The 26174-nt window shown below is 33.1% G+C and overlaps 1 protein-coding gene across 8 annotated transcripts in view; it reads right to left on the bottom strand.

Moving 5' to 3' along the window:
• Positions 1 to 25763, bottom strand: part of Mindy3 (MINDY lysine 48 deubiquitinase 3) — a 78364-nt gene extending 52601 nt beyond the window's left edge. For 2 of the 8 annotated variants that reach the window (XR_001503268.2, XM_048809058.1), the window contains exons 1-8: positions 25431 to 25763; positions 14603 to 14682; positions 10766 to 10826; positions 8956 to 9129; positions 5844 to 5895; positions 4845 to 4959; positions 1515 to 1588; positions 344 to 423 (exon numbers count right to left, since the gene is read on the bottom strand). Coding sequence is in view for 7 of the 8 variants with exons in the window: in XM_048809058.1 (XP_048665015.1) it covers positions 344 to 423; positions 1515 to 1588; positions 4845 to 4959; positions 5844 to 5895; positions 8956 to 9129; positions 10766 to 10826; positions 14603 to 14682; positions 25431 to 25524 (730 nt within the window). In the remaining variant the exon portion in view is untranslated. Of the gene's footprint in view, positions 1 to 343; positions 424 to 1514; positions 1589 to 4844; positions 4960 to 5843; positions 5922 to 8955; positions 9130 to 10765; positions 10827 to 14602; positions 14683 to 25430 lie in introns of those variants that run through there. The other 6 variants (XM_015483414.2, XM_048809060.1, XM_048809061.1 and 3 more) reach the window with 6 other exon arrangements.
• Positions 25764 to 26174: the final 411 nt, after the last annotated feature.

Below are 26174 nucleotides of genomic sequence, written 5' to 3'. Positions count from 1 at the left end.
CAATATGTCTCCAAATAAATCTGTGCTATCTGTATAGAGTTGTTATTTCTTTTCTAAAGAAGTTAGTCCTACAATCCCAATATCATATTAGAGAATATAAAAGGCCTGAGTAGTTCAACAGCCTGACTAAAGCCATACTTGATTGGAAGTGAACCCCAATATTGCTTGGCTCTGAATTTATATCCTTGATGCCATTGTGTCTTGGCAACTGTAGAGGATTCTTCTATCAGAAAGCACTTACCCTAACTTCTAAATCATGTGCAGGCACTGCATAGATGAATAATAATCAACTGTGTTCTACTGAAGTATTAATAATAAAGCAAACACAAACAAATATACTTACGCATCCCTGAGCATTCTCTATCACCATCCCATACGTTAGAAACAGCATGTCCCGTCAGTAGGAGGTTAATTAAACTTTGGCTATTAATAAAAATTAAAAGGCAATTAAAATATGGATAAAGCTAGTCTTCAAGTCAAGTAATTCCTATGGTAAGGGATAAAGTAATTTTTTACATGAAATCATGTTAAGAAATAAAGTTAGGGGGAGTATATTTTCCATTTTATATAATTAGTCTTGTTAAATGCATTGCTACAATGGTAACTATTATTCTATATAATCATATGAATTCAACAAATTTTAAGATATCATATTTCAATGAATAAAAATGATAGATAATTAACTATCATCTTTAAAAATATGTAATTATTAATGTGTTTTGTCTTTGATCGAAGATATGTGAATTTAACCTCTGAGGCAGAATGGTCTAAAAAGAAGGACTCGTGGATTAGGTAAATTAACTATCAGCTGGGTGTGGTAGTACACACCTGTAATCCCAGCAATTTGGAAGGCTGAGGCAGGAAGATTGCAAGTTCAAGGCCAGTTTGGGCAGGCAATTTAGCAAGACCTTCAGCAACTTAGACTCTGAATAGAAAAATAAAAAGGACTAGGGATATAGCTCAATGGTAAAGTATCTCTGAGTTCGTTCCCCATTACAAAAAGAAAAAAGAAAAAGAAAAAAGAAAGGAAGGAAGGAAGGAAGGAAGGGAGGGAGGGAGGGAGGGAAGGAGGGCAGATGATGTATCGATGTTCTATTAATTTTGTTAAAAATGGGCTATTAAAAAACCTTGAGAGGAAGGTGGCCCCAGAGGAAATAGAGATTTTTTTTTTTTTCCTCCCAAACAAGAAACCATTTTCAAATAGGTAAGGATGTTGTTTCAAATTCAAAAATAGTAAAATCTTTTTTAAAAATTTCATAAATGAAACAAAGCAGAATTTGTTAAAAATACCTCTTATTATCTTAAAAACTTGACACAATGCAACTGGAAGCTAACATCTAATCCATAAAGCAATGCACGAAGGACAGCAATGCAGAAAGCCCAAGACTGCTCAAACCCACAGACTCCATGCTGTCAACACTACTAACAAGAAATTCATCTACCTCACTCACATTTTACCGTAAGTTCCTAAAAACTAAAGTTCTCAAAGGAGGTCAGAGAGTTTGGTTAATTACCTGCCATGTCCATATACAGGATCTATCAAAGGTTCACTTGCATCTTCAATTTCGTTTTTTATATTTTCAATGCCCTAAAAAAAACAAGAATTTGCAGAATTAATTTAAAAACAAAAATGGAAATTATGGTAGTTTAAAAAATGACCAGTTTATAACTTTAATAAAATACATTTACATAATCTTTCTTTCAAAGAATTACCCAGCTTTGAAGTGGGGGTACATTTGAGATAACTATAAGCACTAGTTCCTCAAAACCCATTTTCTTTCATGGGCTCTACATAAAGAACACTAATAGACTCGTAGGTAATAAATCCATTGTTCATTAGAGAGGATAGAGAGAATATTTAACTTTCAAGAAGAAGAAAAAATGTATTTAATACAAAAGTTAATATTTACTTTAGGCTAAATTAAATTAAAACCTAGTATACCCACTAAAACAACTCATTTTGTTTTAGGTCATTAAAAAACTTATCAGTACTAAATAAATCCACATATTATTGTCAACAGATATAAATTAAATATACAAAAGATGTAACTGGCACATAAGAAAATGGAAAGTTTATTTCTGATCAGGCTTTTCCCCAAATATTAGCAATTCAAATGTATAGCAACAAAATAAAATATAAATTAGGAGGACACAAAGTTTATTTTCTTGAAAACCAGTTTCCTTACACTTAATCCCCCCAGAGGACACCCAAATTGAAAAAGTTCTAGATGGGAGTATAACATCTAGGTATTTTAACCTCATCAACTCCAAAATGACACAGATAAACTGATACACATTGTGCTATTCACCTAATTTTAACCACTGGTTCTATCACATTATTGGTTGTAAAAATTATATACATAACTGACTAATCAAATATCAGAACACTTAATGATGTGTAAACATTTAATGATTGTAGGGAAACAAAAATTTGTATGATCTTGCACTTGCCATCCTTGTAAACAACACAAAGCAAGTTATGATAAAGTCAAAATGAATAACAGGAACAAGGGACACAGTCACTGGGGTGGAAGGAGGTATCATTTCAAAGAGTAGCTCAAAGAACAACTATCATGATAACTTATTGGCTGTAAAAGGTGAGAGAGAGGAAGCACCTAAAGTTTATATATATATATATATATATATACACACACACACACACACACACACACACATACACACCAATCATCTTAGACATCACCATTAGTGCCATTCACAACAACTACCCAATTCCCAAGTACTTTGGTTATTTCATTTATATTCAGTAAGTCAAATATTTGGTTTATTTGTATTACTCATCTCTAAATATATTCTTTTTTTCACTCTATGGTCATTGTCCTGATTTAGGCTTCACCTGTTCCAATACCTACTATTATGGTTACTTTTATTCTAGACTTATATTCATACAACAAATCTTTTCATTAAACTCTTATTCCAATTTAAGGGTTTTTGTATCAATAAAAAGATTTTGTCACTTTCAATTATTTTTCTCTGCCAATTTTGACCAGATGAAACCTGAAGTATTTTTTGAATGATATACAAGGACCTTCATATTTGGAGACTTCTTTATGTAAGTATTCAGTCTCATCTTTCACATTAGTTATATGGCATATTATGCTGGAGTAATGCTGAGTATTTACAGTTTCCTAAACCTATGTTGTCGCAAACCTATCCTTTGAGACTTGCTGCTCCAACTGCTTGGAAATTATTACAGCTTTTCCTTACACAAAACTTATTTGTTCATAAAATTCCTATATCCACCAGTGATCTCTACTATAAGATGTGTGCCCATTATTCAACTTCATAAACTTGGGCATATCTTCTATTTTCTCACCACGCTTTGCACATGCAAATATACACCAAACCCATTGCCACAATGAAAATAATTGTTTTTTAAAATTTTTGGTTTTAATTAGTTATACATGACAGTAGAATGCATTTATGCACTTTGATATATCATACCTAGGTGGGATATAATTTCTCATTTTTCTAAGTATACATGTTGCAGAATCATATTGGTCATGTAGTCATAAATATACATACAGTAATAATGTCTGTTTCATTATATTATCTTTCCTATCCTATATCCCCTCCCCTCACCTTCCCTCCCATCACTTTCGTCTGCCTAATCTAAGATAATGCTATTCTTCCCTAGTGCCCGCCACCTTATTGTGAATTGGCATCCGCACATTAGAGAAAATATTTGGCCTTTGGTTTTGTGGGATTGGCTTATTTTGCTTAGCATGATTTTCTCCAACTCCAACTATTTACTGGCAAATGCCATAATTTCACTTTTCTTTAAAGCTGAGTAATATTCTGTTGAGTATATATACCACATTTTCTTTATCCATGCAACTATTGAGGGACATCTAGGTTGCTTCTATAGTCTAGCTATTTTGAATTGAGCTGTTATAAACATTGACATTACTGCAGTACAGTGATTTTTAGTCCTTTGGATATAAACCAAGGAGTGGGATAGCTGGGTCAGATGGTGATTCCATTCCCAGTTTTCTGAGGAATCTCCATACTGCTTTCCATCGTGGTTGCATCAATTTTCAGTCCCGGAAAATAATTATTTACATGTAATTTTTTCACAACATTGAATAGAGCCATTAAAAATATCTCATACTATAATAAGCACAAGTCCCAGCATAAAGTCAATGCTCAATAAACATTTTTCAAATGAAAAAAATTGATTTCAGGCATTATATATCTAGTAGGATATTCAACTGAGACTAACAAGTGACTGGCAATATAAAACTGGCATTTGGGGAAAAAAGGCAGGACTAGAAGTATAGATATTGGAATGAAACACATAAAGCTGAGAGAGTGAGATATTCACAAAATGAAAAGCATACAGAATCTAGAGAATGAAATATAGGGAATACCAAAATTCAGAAGGAAAGCAGAAAACACCTAAGAAAGAAAGAAGCTATCGAAGAAAATAACAACGGCAACAATAACAAAAAGAATTGTGAGGCATAAGAAGAAAACTAGCACAATGATTGATAAGTTAAGAAAAGAAGTGGGAGTCCCAGAAGGGGATAAGGGGTCAATGCCAAAAACTGCTAAGATCAAAGAAAGCAAAATTCATAAGAACTGACACCATTTCATAAAGATTATCATTGCTAACTTCTGCAGTACAGAAAAGCAGAGGTGAAAGTTTCAAAGTGGTTAAGTAACAAGTGAATGGAGAGAAAATATGAGTTAATTTCTTATTATCAGCCTAAGTGATTTTTATTTTGAGATTTAGAAGCACCAGCAGCAGCAAAAAATTACTTATCACAGCAGGATAAACAGTACTAAACTAATAAAGGGCAGAAGAAGCATCTTCTTAAACAAACCTTTGTCAGTAACACAGAATACAGAAAAAGCAATACTCCAAATTTGTTTCCCCACATTGAATACTGGTCCAAGACAGCATCTTTTAATTCTGATAAACTTCTGAATGATCTTTTTCTGGGGGGGAAAAATAATTAAGTATTAGTAACATAATGAGATCTACTACATTCACAAATGGGAAAAATTTAAATTGTTTTATACATTAAAACATACATATAAACAGGAGATTTTTGTAAGTATTCGAACTTTCAATTACAAGTTTAGCTATTAAAAGCAAATTCTATTTCTGCCAACTCCCACTCTATACAGTATATACCATTAAAACAAACCATCTACTCGGTAGGGGACACTCTTCATCTTTTAGGTGAAATGCCTGGCATCAATAAAATTCTTTAATATACATTTTTTTTTTTTTTTAGAGAATAGAGTGGCTCTCTTTAAAGAAGTGTTTAATAATGATGAAAATTTTATCTCTTAAAGCCTGAAAATTATTTAACAATTATCTCAATGCTAAAACTATAGTTTGCATTTGCGGCTTCTTTACTAATAAATTAATTCCCAATCCTACCTATAATTGTATCAACATAGCCATCCTTACCTTTTATTTTGTAACAAAATTTTAAACACTTTAATGAAATAGGCATTTTGAATATTAAAGAAAAATTTTGGTACACAGGCAATAATTCTAGTGTTTATCCACTAAAAAATTTTATATTAATTCAAGTCAGAAAAACATTAGGCTAACATATTTTTTCATTGTAATGATGAAAAAGCTTGTAATATTTTTAAGTGTGCTTGGATAGCTAATTCAGGACTTAAAATAATTAAATATACACATAAATTATATTTTTCAGTTAAAAAAAAATCCTTAAGCAAGGGATTTTTAAATTTGTGTTTAAGTAGCACAGTGCTATATCAATCTAAGAATCCACAGTATGAACAGACTTAGAATGGCAATGTGTCCACAAAGTAAGTATTTTAAATGTTCCAATGTTACTTACTGAATTAATGCATGAAATCGCTCAAAGCCAAGCTCTTCGACAGCCAAGGCAGCTATACATAAAAGACACTTTTCAGCACTACACATGGCAAATAAATGACACAAGATACACACAGCAGGCTGTAAATACTTTCAAGCAATAAAAAAATGTCCCTATTTCTTTTATTCCCTTAAGGTTCTGTTTAGTGTCTACTATAACATGAATTTATATTTCAACGTCTTAGTTACAATGGTTATAACTAAAATGGATATAATACTGAGAATGTAGAAGGGTAAATAACAGACATTTATTTTCAATTCAGTTACACTAGGACATTTTATAAAAAAGGAGAAACTAATGACAATCAGTGCTTCATACACCATTGTCATGTGCCCTTCACTTTCAAATTATCTTTCAGCTTATGGTTCCACGTAAAATCATCAGCTTCCTCCTTTATAAGATCTTTAAGTTTAATGCTTCATTATTAAAGAAAATTTTATAAAAACGCATAGCATTGAAGTTACACAGGTTCAACAACAGCTTTAAGTTTGTTTCTGTATTCATTCATGTAATTGTTGAGAAGTTTTCAGTAACATAGATTATACTATTCATATAGAACAAGTATAAATTTAAAATATCCAAGAAATCAAAGAAAGAATTTTAATCAAAGGTGATGCTTAAGTGCTTTCCAAGTGCCAGGTCTGGCCTCATTTAATCATTATAAGGACCCTCTGTTCTCCATTTTACAGAAGAAGAACATGAGGTACAGAGAAGACTTCTCTCAAGAACACACAGCTGAGATTTAAACTCAGTCTTGGCTCCTGGAAGTTAAAGTCTTTCAAGATAAAGTCTTTCAAAATAACTGAATACAATGACTACTTTTTCACAATGAATAATTTTAGAATTTTATAAAGTGAATCTTAATAGCTTCAAATATACATTCTTGTGAATTTGGGAAATTGATTCATTATAAGTTCAAAATTTTTAAAATTTCCTGACAATTTAAAAATATCACATTATGCTAGCTTTACATAGCACAGTTTTAATTTTCAAATGTTTCAAGTAATTTTTAAAAAATCTTTAGAAGGCCAAATGAATTAATTTAAATAATCTTTAGGTTTATATGGGAAACAAACTGAAATTGAACCCAAGTATTCACTACTGCAAACAAGTGTGCATTACCAACAAGCCAAAAATATACACACCACATAAGCCAATGAAATTAATGTTTGTATATTTATAGAATGTAATATTAATGAAGGGGAAAACACTTCACATTTGCAATTTTAGGATAAATTAAAAATTCTAGACTACTTTTTCCAAAGGGCTTGATTATCACAATAATTTTACTAGGTATACTATGCAAGTGGACATAAAGATAGTAATTTAGAGGGAAAAAAAGGCAAGCAAAATAAAAAGCTTAGCAGGCAGGGATGGTGAAAAATAAAACACAAGAAGAAGAGAACTGGGAATAAAGAACAGGTAAAATAGATTGTTATATGGAATAAAAATTTTAATTTAAATTCAGTTCATTATCTAAGGTAAGCTCTCAAATTTTCAGTTAACAAAACGGTTCAAATGTACACAAAATTTAAAATGGAGTTCAAATATGGTTTTATGTCAAGTCAACTTAATGAGGCACAAAGCAAACTGGAAAACTACTGTAGCCTGTCTTTTGAAGGGGAATTCAATATGATAATGCCCACTTAAATTAGTTACTAAAGTAGCAAACCCCGCACATGATAAGGGCATATAATCAGGGCAGTTTAACCTATCACTACAGGATGCACAGCAGAGTCCATGGTGAGCACACAGCATATTTTTAAGATTCTAATGAAAAATATCACATTAAAAAGTGCTTAACAGTTTCTCATATAATTACAGACTGACTTTAAGTACATATTCCTTAAAATGCCTTTTAAATAGTTTAATTATTCTCCTCTCAAATTTTTAATATCCTAACTGGAACTATTAAACATGTTACATGCAACCTGGTGAAATGTAGAAAATATTCCAAAACAATATTAATTGATATATTTTACTATAATCCTTGTGAATATTTTCAACTTGTCTTCAAATGTCATTATCAGCCATAAAAATATTGAGTTCTGTTGGAAAGGCCCCAAAAGGTACATCACTCAACTGTCTAAATTTTAAAAATTATTCCTTGAAAATGTACTATTAGAATTTCCCAGGCTTAAGTCATTTTAATTGCACAGGTGAGAGAAAGAAGACAATGACAACACATGGACATTTTAGTCCAGGAGGCAAAGGTGCCTCACAACTAATCCTATATGGAAGGTAAGATGTCTCTAGAAGCAATTGAAATTTACTTTCTAAAAATAAAGCCATCAAATTTTATTAAATAATTTCTATAGAGATTATAGTAAATAGAATGCATTACATGTAAAATAAGTCACTTATCCAATAGAAGCACTTATCAAAAATCACCTATTAGTTTATTCCTCAATTGCAAATCAGAAAAGCAACTCTTATGTAATCTAGTTTCCACACCACTAGAGGAACCCACCCATTACTCTGACAGTTTTTAGGTCAATCACATAAAAAATTTTAAAAGCTAAATGCCACAGAATACATAATTTGTAGGAAAAAGAATAGCTGTATGAAAAACTTCAGCAATAATTAAAATTACCTTAAAATAATCCACATATATAACAATGACCAAAAAGTTCGGAAGCGAAAAAACAGCATGTGATTAAGAAAAAAATGTCCCCATCTTTGCTCTAGAAAGCAACTAAAGAAAAGAAATATACTGATATCAAATGTCTCCTTTACTTTAAATGCTAAAGAAAAACATTAAAGCGTCTGAAATTAAAGTATACAAATTTTTGTTCTTTTAACTTTCTTAATAAGATTTCTGAAGCTCAAGGGAGATTGCTATCAAGCAGAAGTTATCTATAACTTTAAAAGATCATTATGAGATTTTTTTTTTTGCAAAAATATATCTACTAGTAGTTAAAATCAAAAGGTAAATAGAAAATATTAAGATTTATTAATTAAGCTTCGATTAGAAAGATGTTATGAAATTTAAAAAAGATTTTCTTCAAAAAATTCAAGTTTCATTAAAACAAAAGCATAAGAAGTTATTTCAGGAAATAAAAATGTATCTTACAAGAATGTTCCACTTGGCAACTAGACTCTGCAGGACTCCCAGAAATACTAGCAGTTTCCTCAGTTGTCCTTCCTCTTAACCATGAAACCAAGCAGTATGATCCAGAGTTGTCACAACAAGCACTTTCTAAAATATCACATAAGGTATGACAAAGAAGTTCCTTCTGCTCGTCCTCTAAAAATAATCAAAGTATAAGTTATAATAGCTTTTTCAGAAAAAAAAATCCCATGATGAACAACAATAGTAAAAATGTTTTGATTTAATATTGAAAATCAAATATTTTAAGAATGTGGAAAACCCAAGAATAACAGATGGTAAATTATTCTATGGTGTGCTTCAGGATCAAAACATCATCACTTTACATACTATCATTGATAGAAAAAGTCCTGGAAAATTCAGAATTAAACATTATGAGAAAGAATATGCCACTTGGAATAATCTGATTTTGATCATGCTTCTAAAGCTGCAAATGCAGCATTTAACTTGAAGTTTCCTCTACTGCAGAACCAAGCACAACCATCAAGGCCTATTGAGACCTCTATTTTTATCCTTTCTTCTGAATTCTAATGTCTTTTCATCCTATCCCACAGGAATAAGAAAAATGAGGTAACACATTGTCAGCAAATATAAGACCACATTCATTACATTAGTAGAGGCCATTGTGGTTATGCTATATAATACATAAGTTACTGACACTCTATTGTAGTGATTTGAGCATTAGAACACACAGACCATTTTTCTCTGAACCTTAGCCAACCCTGCCTTTCTCAAGCTGTGTTACTTTTCAGAAGTAGTACAATTTTCTGAAACTTTCCAATAAAGGGGATAAGCTGTTTACATATTCAATGACTCAGGAGCTTTCTGTTTCTCCTAATGAATTAAACTGTCTTTAAACACAGGAACTATGTCATCTACTTAATTATTGAAGCCTTTCTGACCTTTATGACAATGCTTTACGAGTTTGTATCAAAGTGAATATATTTTGGTGCAAGAAGTACAAATTTTATTAATAAAGATTTATTAAGAAAAATAAATGAAAATATCTCTTAAATAGTTTTACTAAAATTTTGCATTTCAGAAATGAAAGTACATATGTATATAAGTATGACACCTTAACTCTTAAATTCAAAATCATTAGTACAGTCATGGTTTGGAATGGAAGCTGTTATGTCCTTACATACAAAACTGCGATCATAATATAGCCTACCTTCTTCCAGATGTTATTGTGAGGTTCACATGAAATTGTGTAAATGAAGGAAAGATCTTTATAAACTGTCAAGTGGAATGCAAATGTTTGTTATTATCAGGTAGTACTATAGATCTCTGACTTAATCATGTTGCAGATGCTATGAGAGCCCCATCTGCAATTCAACTGAGAATTATTTGCAGTATTTGCATTGTGTAAGACATTATACCAAAAGATGCAGGGAAGCAAATATAATTCTGAGCTGTCGATCAGAGCTAAATAAGACAAAATATAAAGGCCATAATGATCTTTCTTTATGGTATATTATCATCACAAAGTTCTAGGAAACGTATGTTTCAGCAAGAGGACAAAGGTTTTTCTCTATCATACTACCCTGTCTTATATCTCTTAGTTATTAGGAAAATCAAATTTGGAAATAAACAGCTTAAAATTTTGAGTTGCTATTCATGAAACATTATAAAAATAAACCTCAGGAAAAAATATCTGACTGATAATTTACTTTTTAAGATAGATAATTTTAATTAAAATATTGATGATGAATGCTGCATAGATCTTTTTTAAAATAGAGGATGGAATAAAAGTTTTAGAAGATGGCTATTATACCTGAGCAATCCCGCCAAGATGACTTCTCAGAAGAAAACAGGAGCTTCTTCAAAAGAAATGCCTTTATACAATTAAAGCATGAATTAGAATGCATTATAAACATACCTCTTATCAATTTATTTTTAAAATGGGAAAAATTAATTTGCCCTTCCTTCTGATCTTTTGAATAGTTCTATAAAAATTTCAAGTGATTCCCCTTCACATTCAACAGTAAGTGCATGGTTATTTACTAGGAATATACTACTATGAATTTGATTCTAGATATACATTCCTCTCCAATACATATTTTCTCCTATGTAGAATAGACTCAAATAATAGACACATAATTGGAAATTACAAAACTTTCTGTTCCATTTACTAAGTGAGGCCCCTACAAAACAGGAACAAGTCTACATTTCCCTTAGATTTGTTGGGGTAAAAGAAATGTAAACACAAAAGTGGTCCTGTTATCTCTAATGTGTGATAAAAGAAATACTGTTATTAGAGTTATCAATTAATCATAAGGAGCTCTCCTAACTTTCTGGTTTAACTCAAAAAGCTATAAGATTTGAAAGCAAAAACAAACTGGTTTCTGATCTTTCCCTTCAATAAGTCAACTGAATTGGTTAGTTAACAGAAAGCATCTGCTTGCAGTAAAGATTTTCCCTCTCATAGTTCACCTGACTTGGTTAAAATGCATCTATTGAACCTGAATCTCTAAAGGGCAGATCCAAGAAAAATAAGTTACTATGACGATTCTCACTCACATGTGTTTGAAAGCATTAGAAAAACAGACTAAAGACTGCTTTTAGTTAGACAAACCTAGATTTGAATCCTGGTTCTATTACTTTACTAAAAATAACGGTTGTACAATCTTTAGAAGGTTGCAGTGAGGATTCTAGGAGAAAATTTATGTAATACTCTCAGCACAGTACCTGGCACCTAATAAGCTGTTGATTGAAAGACAATTAACAATAAAACTAATATTCAATAACATTCACATAGCAATAAAACCTACAGATACTACAATCAAGTTTTTCTGAATTTTCCCAAAATGACAACCACCATAAAATGGATTAACATAACTACATTACAAAATTTTGGAAGTGAGGTGAAGATTATTTCACCACTAATACAACCATTGTTGCCACTGTGATGCACAGTATTTCTATTATGGTCTTTTTCCCACACTTGTTTTTACAAGTGAGAATCATAATGGGCACATTGCTTTCTATTTTTCCATAGAAATTCATAAATATAATCTAAGTAGTACTTAAGTCTATCAAGCTGCCAAAATTTACTTTAAATCATTTTACATTAGGTTGTTGCAATTTTTTGATACTATAAATATGATCTTATTCTTGAATTCAGATTTTTCCATGATTATTACTTTAACAAAGATTCACAGAAGGTACAACTACTGAAAAAAATCTGATTATGATTCCAATTACAGTGTAAAATTCTTTCCCAAAATCAAAGTTCAAATTTGTGTTAAATTTGTATTAGCTGGCAGTGCATGAGTATGCTAGCATCATCCTACCTGCATATGCACTGGCAATTATAATTTCATATAATTTTTAAAAGTAGGTAATAGGCTCTAGTTACAATTTAATTTTCATTCTCTTGGATTCTCAGCAGGGTTTTTTGTTGTTTTGTTTTTTGTGGGGTTTTATTTATTTATTTATTTATTTATTTTAGTCCAGTATCATCCTACCTGCTACAACTACATATTTATGTCCATTTCAGCACTGAGGTCTTCTATGTTTTTCTAACCAATTTTTACAGGTTCTTTCCATTAGAAAGACAATACCCCCTTATTGCTAATGGTCACTGCAAATATAACTGAGCTTAAAGTAATCCTTCTGTTAAAGCACTGACAATATATTATTTTTTGGTCTTCCTATGATTAAACAGTTCAAAGTATATTTGGTATATAGTATCAGATCTAAACTAATTTTCCCCCTCAAACTGCTAACAAATCATATCGATGGCATTTATATGAAATTTCATTTTATTTCACCATTGATGTTTAGTTCTTTTTTAAAAATCATCGTATGTAATAAACTCAATAAACTGCTAAATGAGGTAAGATTTACGATGAAGTTGTAGATTTGGTGCTGTTATCATGCTATTATTATGGTGCTAGAAAAACTAGTATCATCATATTCTAAATTTTATAGTCTAACTTAATATCTAGACTTAATCATTTCTGTCACACTCTTTTTTTAATATTTAGTTGTCAATGGACCTTTATTTAATTTATTTGTATGTGGTGCTTAGAATCAAAACCAGTGCCTCACACATGCTAGGCAAATGCTCTACCACCAAGCCACAATCGCAACCCCATTTGTCATTTCTATTCTTAATGATTTAGTTTTGGTGTTTACATTGAAACACTAATAAAAAAAAAGTTATATTATTGATTGAAAAGATTTGTGTGCCTCTTAAACTAAATCATTACCTCAAAAGTAGAGTGTATTTTGACATATTACACATACATGGAGTAACAACTTCCCATTCTTGTGGTAGTACATCAGAATTTTTAACATTACATTTATCCTTGTTACATAAAATCACCCCACTTATAAAATTAACTACCTTCTGGATATATACTGAATTTTAAACTCCTGTGCATTTCTCCACATTCATAAACTTTTGCTAAAAATTTAAGGGTAGTATTACTGATCAAGTGGGGCTATGTTCATAAAATCTAATTTATATATAGACTATAAAAGCATCTCCAAATTCAGGTCAGGTAAGATTCTTACTAGTGACCAAAATATGCTTCACTCACTCAATACAACAGCTATAATCACTAATTTATGGTTGAATTCCTTTTTAAATATTCAGTTAATTCTGAGGTAAGAGTCAGACATCACATCTTTCTTAATTTATAACTTTACTAATGCAACTCTACAGTCAACTTCACTCTTCAAAGAAATAATGAGCTATAAGGACACATTTTGGAATCCATCATGAGGGAATTTTTTCCTTTTGAGAAATACATTTTAAATTTAATAATGTAAAATTATATGAAATATAATGTTTGAGATAAAAACTTACTTTGCAGCTGACAGGAATATATTCTTTATACCCAGTGAGTAGTAAATATATCACATTAAATATATATTTTAAAAGCATGATTAAAAATGTAAGCAATAAATTAGAGCTTCTTTTTAACAATTCTAAAGTTGCAGTACTTTTCAGATATTGTAAGCATTACCAGTAAACTGAAAATTCTTTAACAATGTTAGAATTTATAACAAATCAGTCTTTCAAATTCAAAAACATTCATATTTAAAATCAATGACATTCATATAAGCCCTAGCTTTGGTGCAAAGACAATTTCTGAAACTGTTTGAAATCAGATGCTATGATTATTTAGAAAGGCCAAAGCTATAGCCTAAGTAGTATGTAATGCCAACACATGAATACTTTAAGTTTTAGGCTATGAAAATATTAACATATCTTCAACTTTTTCAGAAAATAATTTTTATACAAAGAACAAATGAAAACAGTATAATTACTGATTGTTCCTATGTAAGGCATAAAATTTTATTATTCAATAGGTTCTTTATATCATAAAAGTGTCATGATCAATGATTCCTATGTTTTTGAAAGTTGGGGAAGTCCTATTATTTTTCTTTGAAAACAGAGAAGAAGCTACTGCTGTACACCATGCTCACCCATGTCCTGAATTCATTTTTATTTTGGATATTTATAGAAATCTATATGAGCAAAATAATTAACTGACCATGTCTCGTAATTATATAGAGTACAGACATTAGAAAACAAAATGCCAAATATGAAACGTTTGAATATGTCCCTCTAAGGAGTTGGTAAAGTAGTCTATGTTACCTGAACGGGTGCAATAACAGCACAGGGGCCACCTTCAAACTGTTCTAATGCAGATCCCTCTGATTCACTAAACACAAACCCTAAAAATGAAAGCAAGCAGCAAAGATTAAAAATGTAATTCAAAAAGCAGCTAAACGAATTTTTCATGTACTTTGTTTCAAGAACATTCACTTATAAGAACAGCAAATACCTACATGTCATCAGGTACATTAGTTCTTCACTTTTGGGAGCATCAAAAAGCCCTTTGAAAAAAGCTATGTAATCAATGTTAGCCCTCCCAAGTACACACAAGTGAATTTATACACATGCGTGCACACACATAATTTTGCACCTAGGGACCACTCTAGGAAGATGAAGTGTGCAACTGAGTAAAAGGACACTAAATAAAGTTTTAAAAATTTATTTATTTCTTCTTTTTAGTTATACATGACAGTAGAATCCATTGTGATATAATCCTACAAGTATCGAATATATCTTATTCTAGTTAGGATTCAGTTATTGTGGATGGTCATGATGGTGGGATTCACTGTGATGTTTTCATATATGTAAATTGGAAAATTATATCTGATTCATTCCACTGTCTTTCCTTTTCCTATCTCCACTCCTTTCCTGCCATTTCCCATTGTCTAATCTACTGAACTTCTATTCTTTCCCTCACCCCTACCCCCTTACTGTGGGTTAGCTTTCACATATCAGAAAACATTTGACCTTTGGCTTTTTGGGACTGGCTTCTTTCACTAAGCATGATAGTCTCTAGCTCTACCCATTTACTGGCAAATGTCATAAAGTCACTAAATCTGACTTTAGTTTTTCGTTTATTTTTTTGAGGTTGGGGAAGAAACCTAAGCACATGTTCTACCAGTGACCTACACCTTTAGCCCCTGATTTTTAAATTATTTAATTTATTCTAAGGAAGACTAGACAATGTACTGAATTCCAACAGAATTTTTAGGACTCCTTCCAAACATATCTTTCTATAATTTCAATCTTTGAGTCACATTCTGTAAATTAATAATGGCACTATAGACGATAAATGTGATTATATTAGCTCTATCTTTAGGTAAACATTATCCTACCTGCACTGATTGGTAGTGACTACAGAAGTTCTTCAAAGGGCCCTGAGCTAGAAGTCTGAAGAATCCAGTTATTTTCTAGATAACCTGAAGGAAAGCATTTCAATTCCCTAGGCCTCTGTTTTTATTCTTAAAATTCCACATGCTAGGAATCTATCAAAGTTCATTACTGATTACAACTTAGTCATTCACCCACCACATATTTAACAAACATCAGATATTATACCAATCCTCTAGGATATATTCAGAAATGTTACAATCATTAGTCTTGAGAAGACAACAATCCAGTTGAAGACAGACATGCAAATAGAAGATTACTAAAAGGAATAAGTTAATGTTGTAACAAGAGAATGAAGAAAGTGCCTTGGCTAAAGAATGATACAATATATTCTGACTGAATCAAGTCATAACAGATAACTTTGAGACTGATCTTGAATAAGACTCTGGTGGGGGAAAAAGGATGGGCAAATGAAACTCAGGTAAAAACATTTATTAAAAGAAAAAGCATTGTAAGAGCTGGGAAATTTTACGAATCAGAGGGAAATTTAATGTAGCTAAAGGGTAGGATGGGGTAGGCTGGAGGAGATGGCAAATGGGAGGAGCTGAAGATAACAAGAGGTTAAAACTGCAAAGGACCAAACCAGCATTCAACCAGGCAAGACCTTCTAGTAGTCACATGATCACTCAATGTTTTTCATTTTTGCTGAAGAACCAGAACGGGATAAGGTTGTTTCAAGAGCCCTACAGAGATGCCAACCTAATAAAAGCAACATTCATGTGGAGAAGAAAAACTATTTTAGACAATATTTGGGGCAAAATTAAGATTTGGTTGATGTGTGAGATAATTAAAATTAAGTTTTGATTAGTATGTGTAAGTGGAGCAAAGCCTTGGTATAGAAGAAATTAGAACTGTCTCTGCGGTTTCTAGATTAAGATGGTGATAACAATTGAAACAAGACATACTCATTCCTTTCTACCTTCTCTCTTCCTTCAGTCTCTCTTCTAAGCAGCATTTAAACGTGTATCTCACATTTTACAAACATCTTTAAGATTCCACCAAAAACTCCAGCCAACACTTCCTCATTTTTGTTCTCTCAAAGGCCCCCAACTAGATATAGTATCTCACTTGTCTTATCTCACACATTATTCAACTCACACCAATCTGGTTTTTAACCTATGACTATACCAAAGGCATTCTCACCCAAGTTCATCAATGTGACCAATACAGGCTATTTTCCAAATCTTACTTAACCTCCCAGAGAATCACCTCAAATGCTTACTAGAACTTCTGAAGTATCATTGTTCTTTGAATTTTGGTCCCTCTTACTCTGTGTTTTCCTTTTTCTATTTCTTCTCAGTCTCTCAGATCAGCTCTTTTTAACTGTGGAAGGCCCCCAGGTGCAAGCATTAGGATCTCTGCTCTTTTTATCCTATACATTCTACCTGGGCCATTTCATCTATTCCCTGCATTTCTTTACTTCGAGTAACCAGGAAATCCCCAAACATAGCCTGGTTTAGAACTCCAGACACAGAGTCTAAATTCCTTAATATGGTGGTGTATACTGGCTTCTGCCCATCTCTCCTCCTTCACCCCAGACAGTTCTCCCTCTTTAGACTCCAGGTACACTGGTCTTCTTTCAGGTCTTCAAATATTCCATTTTTCACCCTCTGTAAATGATGTTACTTAGCTTGAAACACCTGCTAACATTTTCTCTAAAAAATTCTGATTTCTTTTAGGCTTCATCCTTTCAAGGATCCAGAATAATCTCGAGCATGTACATTTAACTGCCACAATTTCTCACCTAAAATACTGTTAAAAATTTTCAAACAGATCTTCCACTTCCTCCCTATCTCCTTAAATCACATATATTCCATCTATTCACCAGAGTTGACAGAATACTTTAGAAATGAAAATTAGATTTTGTCACAATCTGCTTAAAACATTTCAATGGCTTCTCAATCCAATTAGAATAAAATGGAAACTCCTTTTAATAGTTTAAAGACTCAGGCTGATCTACCAATCCAACCAGCCCTCAGTTCACTCTTTCATTCACTGCAGTGACCTTAGATCCTTAGAACATCCCAAGGTGTTTTTCAGGGGCTTCTACGGTTGCTGTTCTCTCTGCATGAAATGCTCTTTCCCCTACTCTCTTCTCTAAATCATTCTTATTCTTCAGGACCTAAGTTAACTCCTCAGAGAAATATTTCCTAATCCAATCAGTCTCTCCTATAATCCTCCAGCACAATGATTATTTACTGTAATCTGTAATTATATTGTTTATTTATTCATTGTCCACCTTACCTTACAGGTATTTTGACCATTTTATTGAACACTGTTTTTCCACAGTATGGTGTATTGCCATTATTCAACTAATGCTTGCTGAAGTTTTCAAAAGGAAGATAATGGAGTGGGGGTTGTTTCTATGAAGACCACGTTCAGTTTCAAAAAAATTGAGACCTTTTAGCAACATTTAGAAGTAGTCTGGAGCTCAGGACAGAAGTTAGAATTAGAAAGAGCAATTACAATCTTTTGAAACACGTCAGTTAATGTAAATGAGCACACACACAAAGGTAATGAAGTTGGAAACATTAAAGAAGTGATCAGGGGCTGAGTCAGCAATGTAGACTGACAGATTAGAAAAATAAGGGTAAGAGAAAAACATGACAGGTTCTGGGAAGGAAAAAATCAGAAGCAAAGAGTAGTCAACTGTTATAAATGCTGCCAAATAAAGACAACCTACTGGATTAAACCTTTCACTGGGGGGTTGGGGACTTGCAGTGCTGGAGAGAATAGCCAAACTTTAAAGGATTGAAGTGTGATTCAAATTAGAAGGAAAAATAGTGAAAATGAGCTATTTGTTGAAAAAAAAATGGCAGAAGATAAAAAGGATGATCCATTGAAGGGTGGTTGGATAAAGAATTAATATTTACGTTGACTGAGGGTATGTGTTATAAAAAAGGCAGGGAGGCACGAGTATGATTTATATGGGCAAAAGCAAGTTTAAAGACTCCAATTCTTAAAAGAGAGCTGAAAAAATATATTTGGTAGTGGTGGGCTAAAGACAGATTCTCAAATATGGTTCACAGATCCTCTGGAAGTGATGCTTTCAGGGGGCTCCCTAGAAGTTAAAATAGTTCCTGTAATATAATATTAAGACATTATTTGTCCTTTTAACTTTGTTGACATTCACAGTAATGGTACAAAAGCGAAGTGGGTTAAACTGCTTGTTCATTAGCATATATCAAGGTAGTGCTGTCAAAATGTACTAGTAATTTTGTAGTAGTAAATACAACCATACACATAGTCAAACTAACTTAAGAATGCCCTGAAATAGTAAAAACAGCTAACTTTTAAAAATCAGGCCTTTAATGCAATCTCTTTTTAGTATTATGTGTGACAAAATGGAAACTATCCATAAAGCAATTCTCCTCTCTACAAAGTCTGATGGTTTACAGTTACCTCAAGGAAAAGCACATGTGTAATTTTTAGAATTGCAAACTAACCTTGCTACTTTCTTAAATGAGTGCTGGTTTCAGGGTTTCAGTTGCTATTGTTTTTTGTTTGTTTGTTTGTTTGTTTTGTTTTTGTGTTTTTAGTATGAAGAACCAGCAATAAAATACAATTACTCAGACTTAGGTTTCTGATATTTTCTCATAAATGAATTAAGTTAGCATGGCAAATTAAGGAAAATAATTGGCAGTATTATTGTAATAAAATTTCAAGTTTTCAAACAATACCTGGGAAACTATCTACAAGTGTGAATCTGACAGTTTCTCAGAGCTTAAAGAATTCTCTGATGAGTGGTGGTATTGTGAAGTAAATACATTCAAAAGGTTGTCATAAGCAATAGGCCAATAATTTCCAAATGAATCCATTGGTACAAATTAGTGCACAGGCAAGAGATCCAGTCAAAGTACAAGACAATCAATGGATTTCAATTTAACTGAGTAGGAAAAGTTCATTGTTGTGGTTTCAGATTCCAGATTGCAGCCAACTTCAAAGACTACTGCCTGTTCAGTTTTGGTGTGGTATCAAATAATATCAATGGTTATTATAACTTATTCAATTATAACTTGTTCAATTACATATCTGTGTGAAGTTGAGTTTTCTGCATAACTTCAATCAAAACAATATATTGGAACAGACTGAACTGGGACAGCAAATATGAGAATGCAGTCATCCAGCAAACTGGACATTGGAGAGATTTTTTTAAATGCAAAAAATAATCAGGGGCTTATTAATTTTGCATTATTTATATTGAAGCCCTCAATAATTTTTGAGTAAGCTCAAAAAACTTGAAAATTGCTAGCTTACAAGATGAATTTCAGAAGGCTTCTAATTTAAACATTGGCAAAGAAGTGAATAGATGTTAATTATTGAAAAGTGAGAGAAATGAGAAGGGTAGAGAATTGAGGGAAATGCTAATTCTGAAAAAGCTAACAAGGATAAAGAACTAAGAAGTAGCAAGGACTAAACTTGGACTTAATTACATTTGTATTAATGCTGGACAATTTTCTCCAGCAATACACAGTTGACTGAGAGTTAGATAAGAGGATAAATGCAGAAGAGGAAATTGGTAAGGAGATGGGAAAATTTAGCAAGGCCAAGTGTAACTAAGGGTGCTAGTTACTGCATTAAGACAATCAAATTCAAGATGCAACTTAGAAACAAGAGGTGAAATCAAGAGGTCTTTGTTATTTGCCCAATGAGAATAAGGAAAGGACCCCTGGTGTTGTACATCTTAAGTGCAGACAAAACAAATAGGCTCTGCTCAACTTTCTGTGTATGTAATAAATGTGAATTACTAATGGACTCTAACCTTCCTTAAAATTCTTAATAATATAATGCAATTTTCCGGATCCATGGGTGGAATTGATAGTTCGAATTACATAGTAATGAATCACTTTTGTACTTTGGCTATTAAAATACCAAGGAGAGAATTTCTAGGTAGATATGCTTTATATAAATTCTGTTTAATTCCAGTATGCATATTTGAGTGTATTAATTGATAATGACAAATGCTATTAAAGCCTAAATTGAAATGAAGTTAGCTAAATAGAAATTAAGTATTTTATCCTTCAACAAGACTATATCAAGTAGGCTTTTAAAAGATTTTGAGTTTGAACTTCCTAGGACACTGAGCTACTTTTTTTGTCAAGGGTTTTCATACTGACATTATATCCTAGTTTTAAAAGGAATTAACATATCACAAACTGTCTTTTTTTTCTGATGAGATCTGAAATGACCCATTTAACCACTGATTATAATATACAATTTTATATCACATCACAATATTATAAACCACAAAAAAGTCTGTTCTTTATAATTTAAACCTAAGCCATGAACCTCTGAAGTTTTTCAGTCTCATTTTCATGACTTATTATACATTATACATTACTCAAAACAGTTGACAACTGCATGGCCTCTATAATTTTTGTATTCTATGTAAACATGACCATAGAAAGACTTGTTGGACTACTACAAGCTTAGATGATCTTGTTTAAGTCATATATCTGAACTGGACCTTACTTTTCTTATCAAAAAATATGAGGGCAACTATACTTGTCTTCTGTTATCTTTCAAGGTTGTAAGGGTTAAATAAATTTTCAAAAACTGTAAAGCATAATATAGAAATATGATGCTATGAGACACTTCAAAGTATTTTAATAAAAAAGAATACGTTAGGGGTTGGGGCTGTAGCTCAGTGGCAGAGCGCTTGCCTAGCATGTGTGAAGCACTGGATTGGATCCTTAGCATCACATAAAAAATAAAAAAACAAACAAACAAATAAAGGCATGCTGTCTATCTACAACCACAAAAAAAAAAAACCATTATGTGTTAAAACTATCAAGGAATTAATTTTGTCATATGTGCTTATAAATTAATTTTAAAAATCTGTTAGATAAATTATGACTTAGGTGTACTGGAGAAAGGAAAAACTATACTTAAATAAAAGGCTTCCAACAATAAAATATTTGAAATGATGTGATCCATAGCATTATACTCACTTTGAGGGGAAAAAAATGAATGATACTGATATATCATTTTATTACTTTAGAATACTATTGAATCCCTTTGTAATAATTCCCAATCAAATTTGAACCCAAAGGAATTAACTCTTAGTACATTTCATACTTACATTTTCAACTTACCCCTCACTTTTGTTACTTTTTTTTTCATTTTATATAATATTGTCCCCAATATTAAAAACCTAGAACTCTAATTTCAATCAAACACAGCCCCACCTCCCCAACACCTGCACTCTCACCCTCCAAAAAATCCCCAAACATGGAACTGCTATAAATAGCAAAACTGTTTTTCCCTTTCTGGCTAATCTTCACATGAAACAAGGAAACAAAAAAGCTTGGAAGGAGGGAGAAATAGTTTGAGCATTTATAATATAGATTGGCAATTGGAAAATTACAGTCTTCATATGCTTTATAAATGCAGTATGGCTGCTTTTGCTACAAAAATATTGAGGAAAAGGCCATTAACCCTTTATAGAAAGTCTGCCAAATTTGACAATTAATTTCAAGTCAGATGTTTTTATTTATAACATTAATTCTGCTGTTATTAAATGTAGTTTGTTTTGGTTCTGCTGGAATTTTTCAATATGACCGCTTTCTACCATCTACATTACTATTTTCCTAATCCAAACCACCTTTCCCCCTGAATTACTGCGGTTGTCCCTTTTCTTACTTTATTGCCTAACTTAATCCACTACTGTCTATCTTCAAGTACAGTAACAAACAATTCTTTAAAATCTTTGTAGCTCTAAACTATCTTATAACCTCCATTTCATTCAGAATAAGAGCCAAAGTTCTTATAATGCCCTAGAAAGCTATGACTTGGGCCCTATTATTTCTTTGCTCATCTTTTATTGCCTTCCTTCACCCTCTCCAGCCACACTCACCTCTTTTCTGGTCCTCAAGCAACAGGCAAGGTTTATTATGCATTAAGTCTCTTAGAACAACCATTTCCTCTGCCTGGAACACTTTCTTCCTATGTCTGCATGACTACTAGATCATTGACATCAAATGTTTGTTTGAATCTCATCTTAAAAGTTAGGCCCATTCAGGCCAATCCACCCCCGAATTCTCTATTTTTTTTTTTTTTTTTACCATCTATATATGCTTAACTTATGTTTATTTTCCCTCATAATCTATTAAGTCTCAACTGCAAGGCCCTGAAACTCTGGTTTAGTTTGCAGAAAGAAAAGAATGAATGGTGCTAATGAACTAAAGAAATGAAAAATGTTTTTCCTTATAAAGTACTCTAGGCAATTATAGCAGAAATGAAATGGAGTACAGGATACATTTATAAGTGTGTGTGTGTGTGTATATATATTTTTTTTTAAAGCCAGCTTCAAGCCTCTAAGTGACTTCTTGTCTTTGAAATAAAAACAAAACCCTACCTATTTTATAAAAATGAGATTTGCAGTAGAGAGTTATCTAAAAATGTAAAAACAACTATGTGTCACTCCCACAGCATATTATTTTTGGCAGACATATGAAAATAATTTAACTCGACCAATAAATATAATCTCATATGGTATAACCAGATGTAACTTTGTATTTATCCTATATATTTTACCCTTATATCATGCTTCCAAAGGACTGAGACTGCAGTTGTCAAATCAAAACACTGTTACTACAAAATAAAGCCAGGGTTGATGTCACATTACTAATGCAGCAGTGTCTTGTGCCTATTCCCACATTCCCAAATGACTTCCACAGCAAGACTTAGCAATGACCTCTAAGAATGACAGAATTAATACAACAGTCGACATACAAAACCAAGAACAGCACCTGACTCAGAGATGATGACTTAAAATATATGTTTGGTTGCCTTAAAATATTGACCAATGGAAGACCTTAAAGAATTAGATATCCACAATACAAATAACCACTTTGGGGGAAAAAGTCCCTGATTTCAAAATAATCTGAACTGAACTAATTTTTAATCTTGTTAAGCAACTTCCACCTAACTAAAAGTTGGCTGGAAGAGCATTCTAATATACCATTATAAATTCCTATTTAAAATAACGATTATACATAAAATAATTTCTTGTAATTGTCAGGGCAAAGTCAGTGTGATCTTGGGCCTAGTTCATAATCAAATGCTTTTTAATTTTATTTAACAATGACTATCATTTACAGAGTATTTACTATACATTAGCTATTGTGCTAAGTGGCCAAATATATTTACATGACCTTTAATCCTCATAACAACCCTTTAAAGTTGACACTGCTATCTGCATTTTTACAGAGAAGGCAACTGAGGCTTAAATAATTTAAATAACATGAACCTAGAACCTAAGCACATGCAAAGACTGTGCTCTTAACTACTAGAATTGCCTCCCTAAAATTTTCTTTGAATTTGCACAATGTAAGCAAGGTTGAAAATTACCTTCTTCTACATTGTAAAATACTTAATAAATGTTGACTGTTACAAAGTAACATTAATCTGCAAATACAGGTGTCCATGAATTTACAAAATATTGGTTAGCTGACATAACAGTATAAAAAGAGCTAAACTAAATACATGTGTTTAGAAACTCAAAGCAAAATAATGAAATCAGAACTGTTGGGAATTAGATATGAAATTCATTCCTTCATGACTCATTTTTCTCATTTGGAAAACTAAAGTGTAGGCTAACTAGTCCAATTTACTGTAATAAATCATCTTAACTTTACCAGGTCTAAAACAGGCATATCTAAAAGAAGGGATGACTTCTTCAATTCTGATTTTTTGTTACAAAACATACATTTTAAAGTAGGGATTTTTATTTACTGTACCAAAAATTCACCCAAATCTTTTGAGAAGGTGTTCTCTAAATAATAATAGTGTTTTACATACGTACATACATTACTGGTGACTCCAAAGGCTATACTCTTCACCTCACCATAATTCACATCCCCTTAATAAGGTGTTATTTTACTATCAGGACTTAAGAATTCGGGACAACTACTAGTATAAAGGGCCCAGATCAGAGTCCAGAATAGTGCAGGAATCAAATGGTTATTTTTATTTCAATACTCTTTGTATCATTAAGAATTTTTACATAAGCAAAACTCCTGTCTGGATAACATTAGAACTGCACAGGAAGTGCTGTGATCCACAGTCCTTTTCAAGTGTAACAGATACTATCGGATACTAATAGATATTATCTCAAACCCGGGAATACTTTGGGCCAAGAGAAAACTTTGTAGCAAGCAGCCTTTTATTTATATTGGAAGTACCACGCCTAATCACGTAACTAAAATACAAACAACAAAACTGCTTTCTGGTTTAGCCGCCTTAACTTTCCTGTGGACTCCCCGCCCTCCAAAAATAGACCAAACACAGATAACATACACCTCCTTCGGGAGCAAAAACAGACCAAAGACCAATAAAATACATCTACAGGGTAAAGATCCAGAGGACCACAGCACTGAGAAACTGACAAGAGGCAAAGGGCACACTTTCCTTGTCACACACTGCATCCCAGCAAGGGACCACCCGCCCCTTCTCCCCAGCTGAAGGGCATCCCGGTGGGTGGAAGAGGCGCTCCAGCAGGCAGCTGTAACCTCTCTCCTACTCAACCTCTTCCCCACAAAGCAAGAGGGCGTTTTTAGAAAATTCTGTTTCAGCGCTGAGCATGGGTAGTGGGATAGGGTGCGGGCTCGCGAGGGTCTGGAGAGAAGGGTGTCACAGCTAGACTCTCACAGGGCAAAGGAAGAGGCGGCTGGAAGTGAGAACCCAGTCAGGGTACCTTGCGTCCAGCGGCAGAAGATGGTATCAGAGAGACCGGGGCTGCTCTTGGTGCCCCACACCAGCTCCATCAGCTCTTTAGTCAGTTCGGACATGATGGGGTACCGGCGGGCGGATCTTTGCTTACAGGACTCCTGCCCCGGAACATAGGGAAGGGGCGACTTCGAAGACAAGGAGCTTCGGGACCGCGAACGAGCTTGAAGGTTAGACAGGAGAGAAGTGAAAGGCGGCAGCGCTACTTGCAAGAACCGTGCCTGTCAAGCCGGGTCAGAGCCGCAGCTGAGAGTTTTCCGTACCGGAAGTGGAGCTGCTTCCGGCTCCTCCCTAACTCCGCCCCTCAAGCCCCAGGGCCTGGGAGTCACCTCCCCGGAAGCGGAAGTGGGGTGGGAAGAGTTTCGGAAGGGCACGGAGCGTGTCGCCGGCTTTTTAAGCTGTCCGGAGCATTTTGGTGGTGCGGCGGCTTTTGTACTGTGAAGTCGCTCCCACAGAGGGCTGGAGGGAGTGGGCGTCTCTGCCCATTTGGAACACCATCACCACTTGGGCACGGTTTTGGCCTCAGCTGCCGGGTCAGGGGCATGAACTGTAGGGTAGAGAACATTCGCCCATTTCTTAAGATTTGTAATAGTAGTTAGGCAAACCTACCTCACGGTGAGGCAACATCCTTTCCTATAGAGAGAGATCTGCGCACGAGTAAAAGCCTTTCCTATCTGTTCCTAAACCAATTACTACCTGGAAATATCTGAAA

This window comes from Marmota marmota, unplaced genomic scaffold (genome assembly GCF_001458135.2).
Source record: "Marmota marmota marmota unplaced genomic scaffold, marMar, whole genome shotgun sequence".
Classification (NCBI taxonomy): Eukaryota; Metazoa; Chordata; class Mammalia; order Rodentia; family Sciuridae; genus Marmota; species Marmota marmota.
This window is presented reverse-complemented; position numbering and strand designations above follow the sequence as displayed.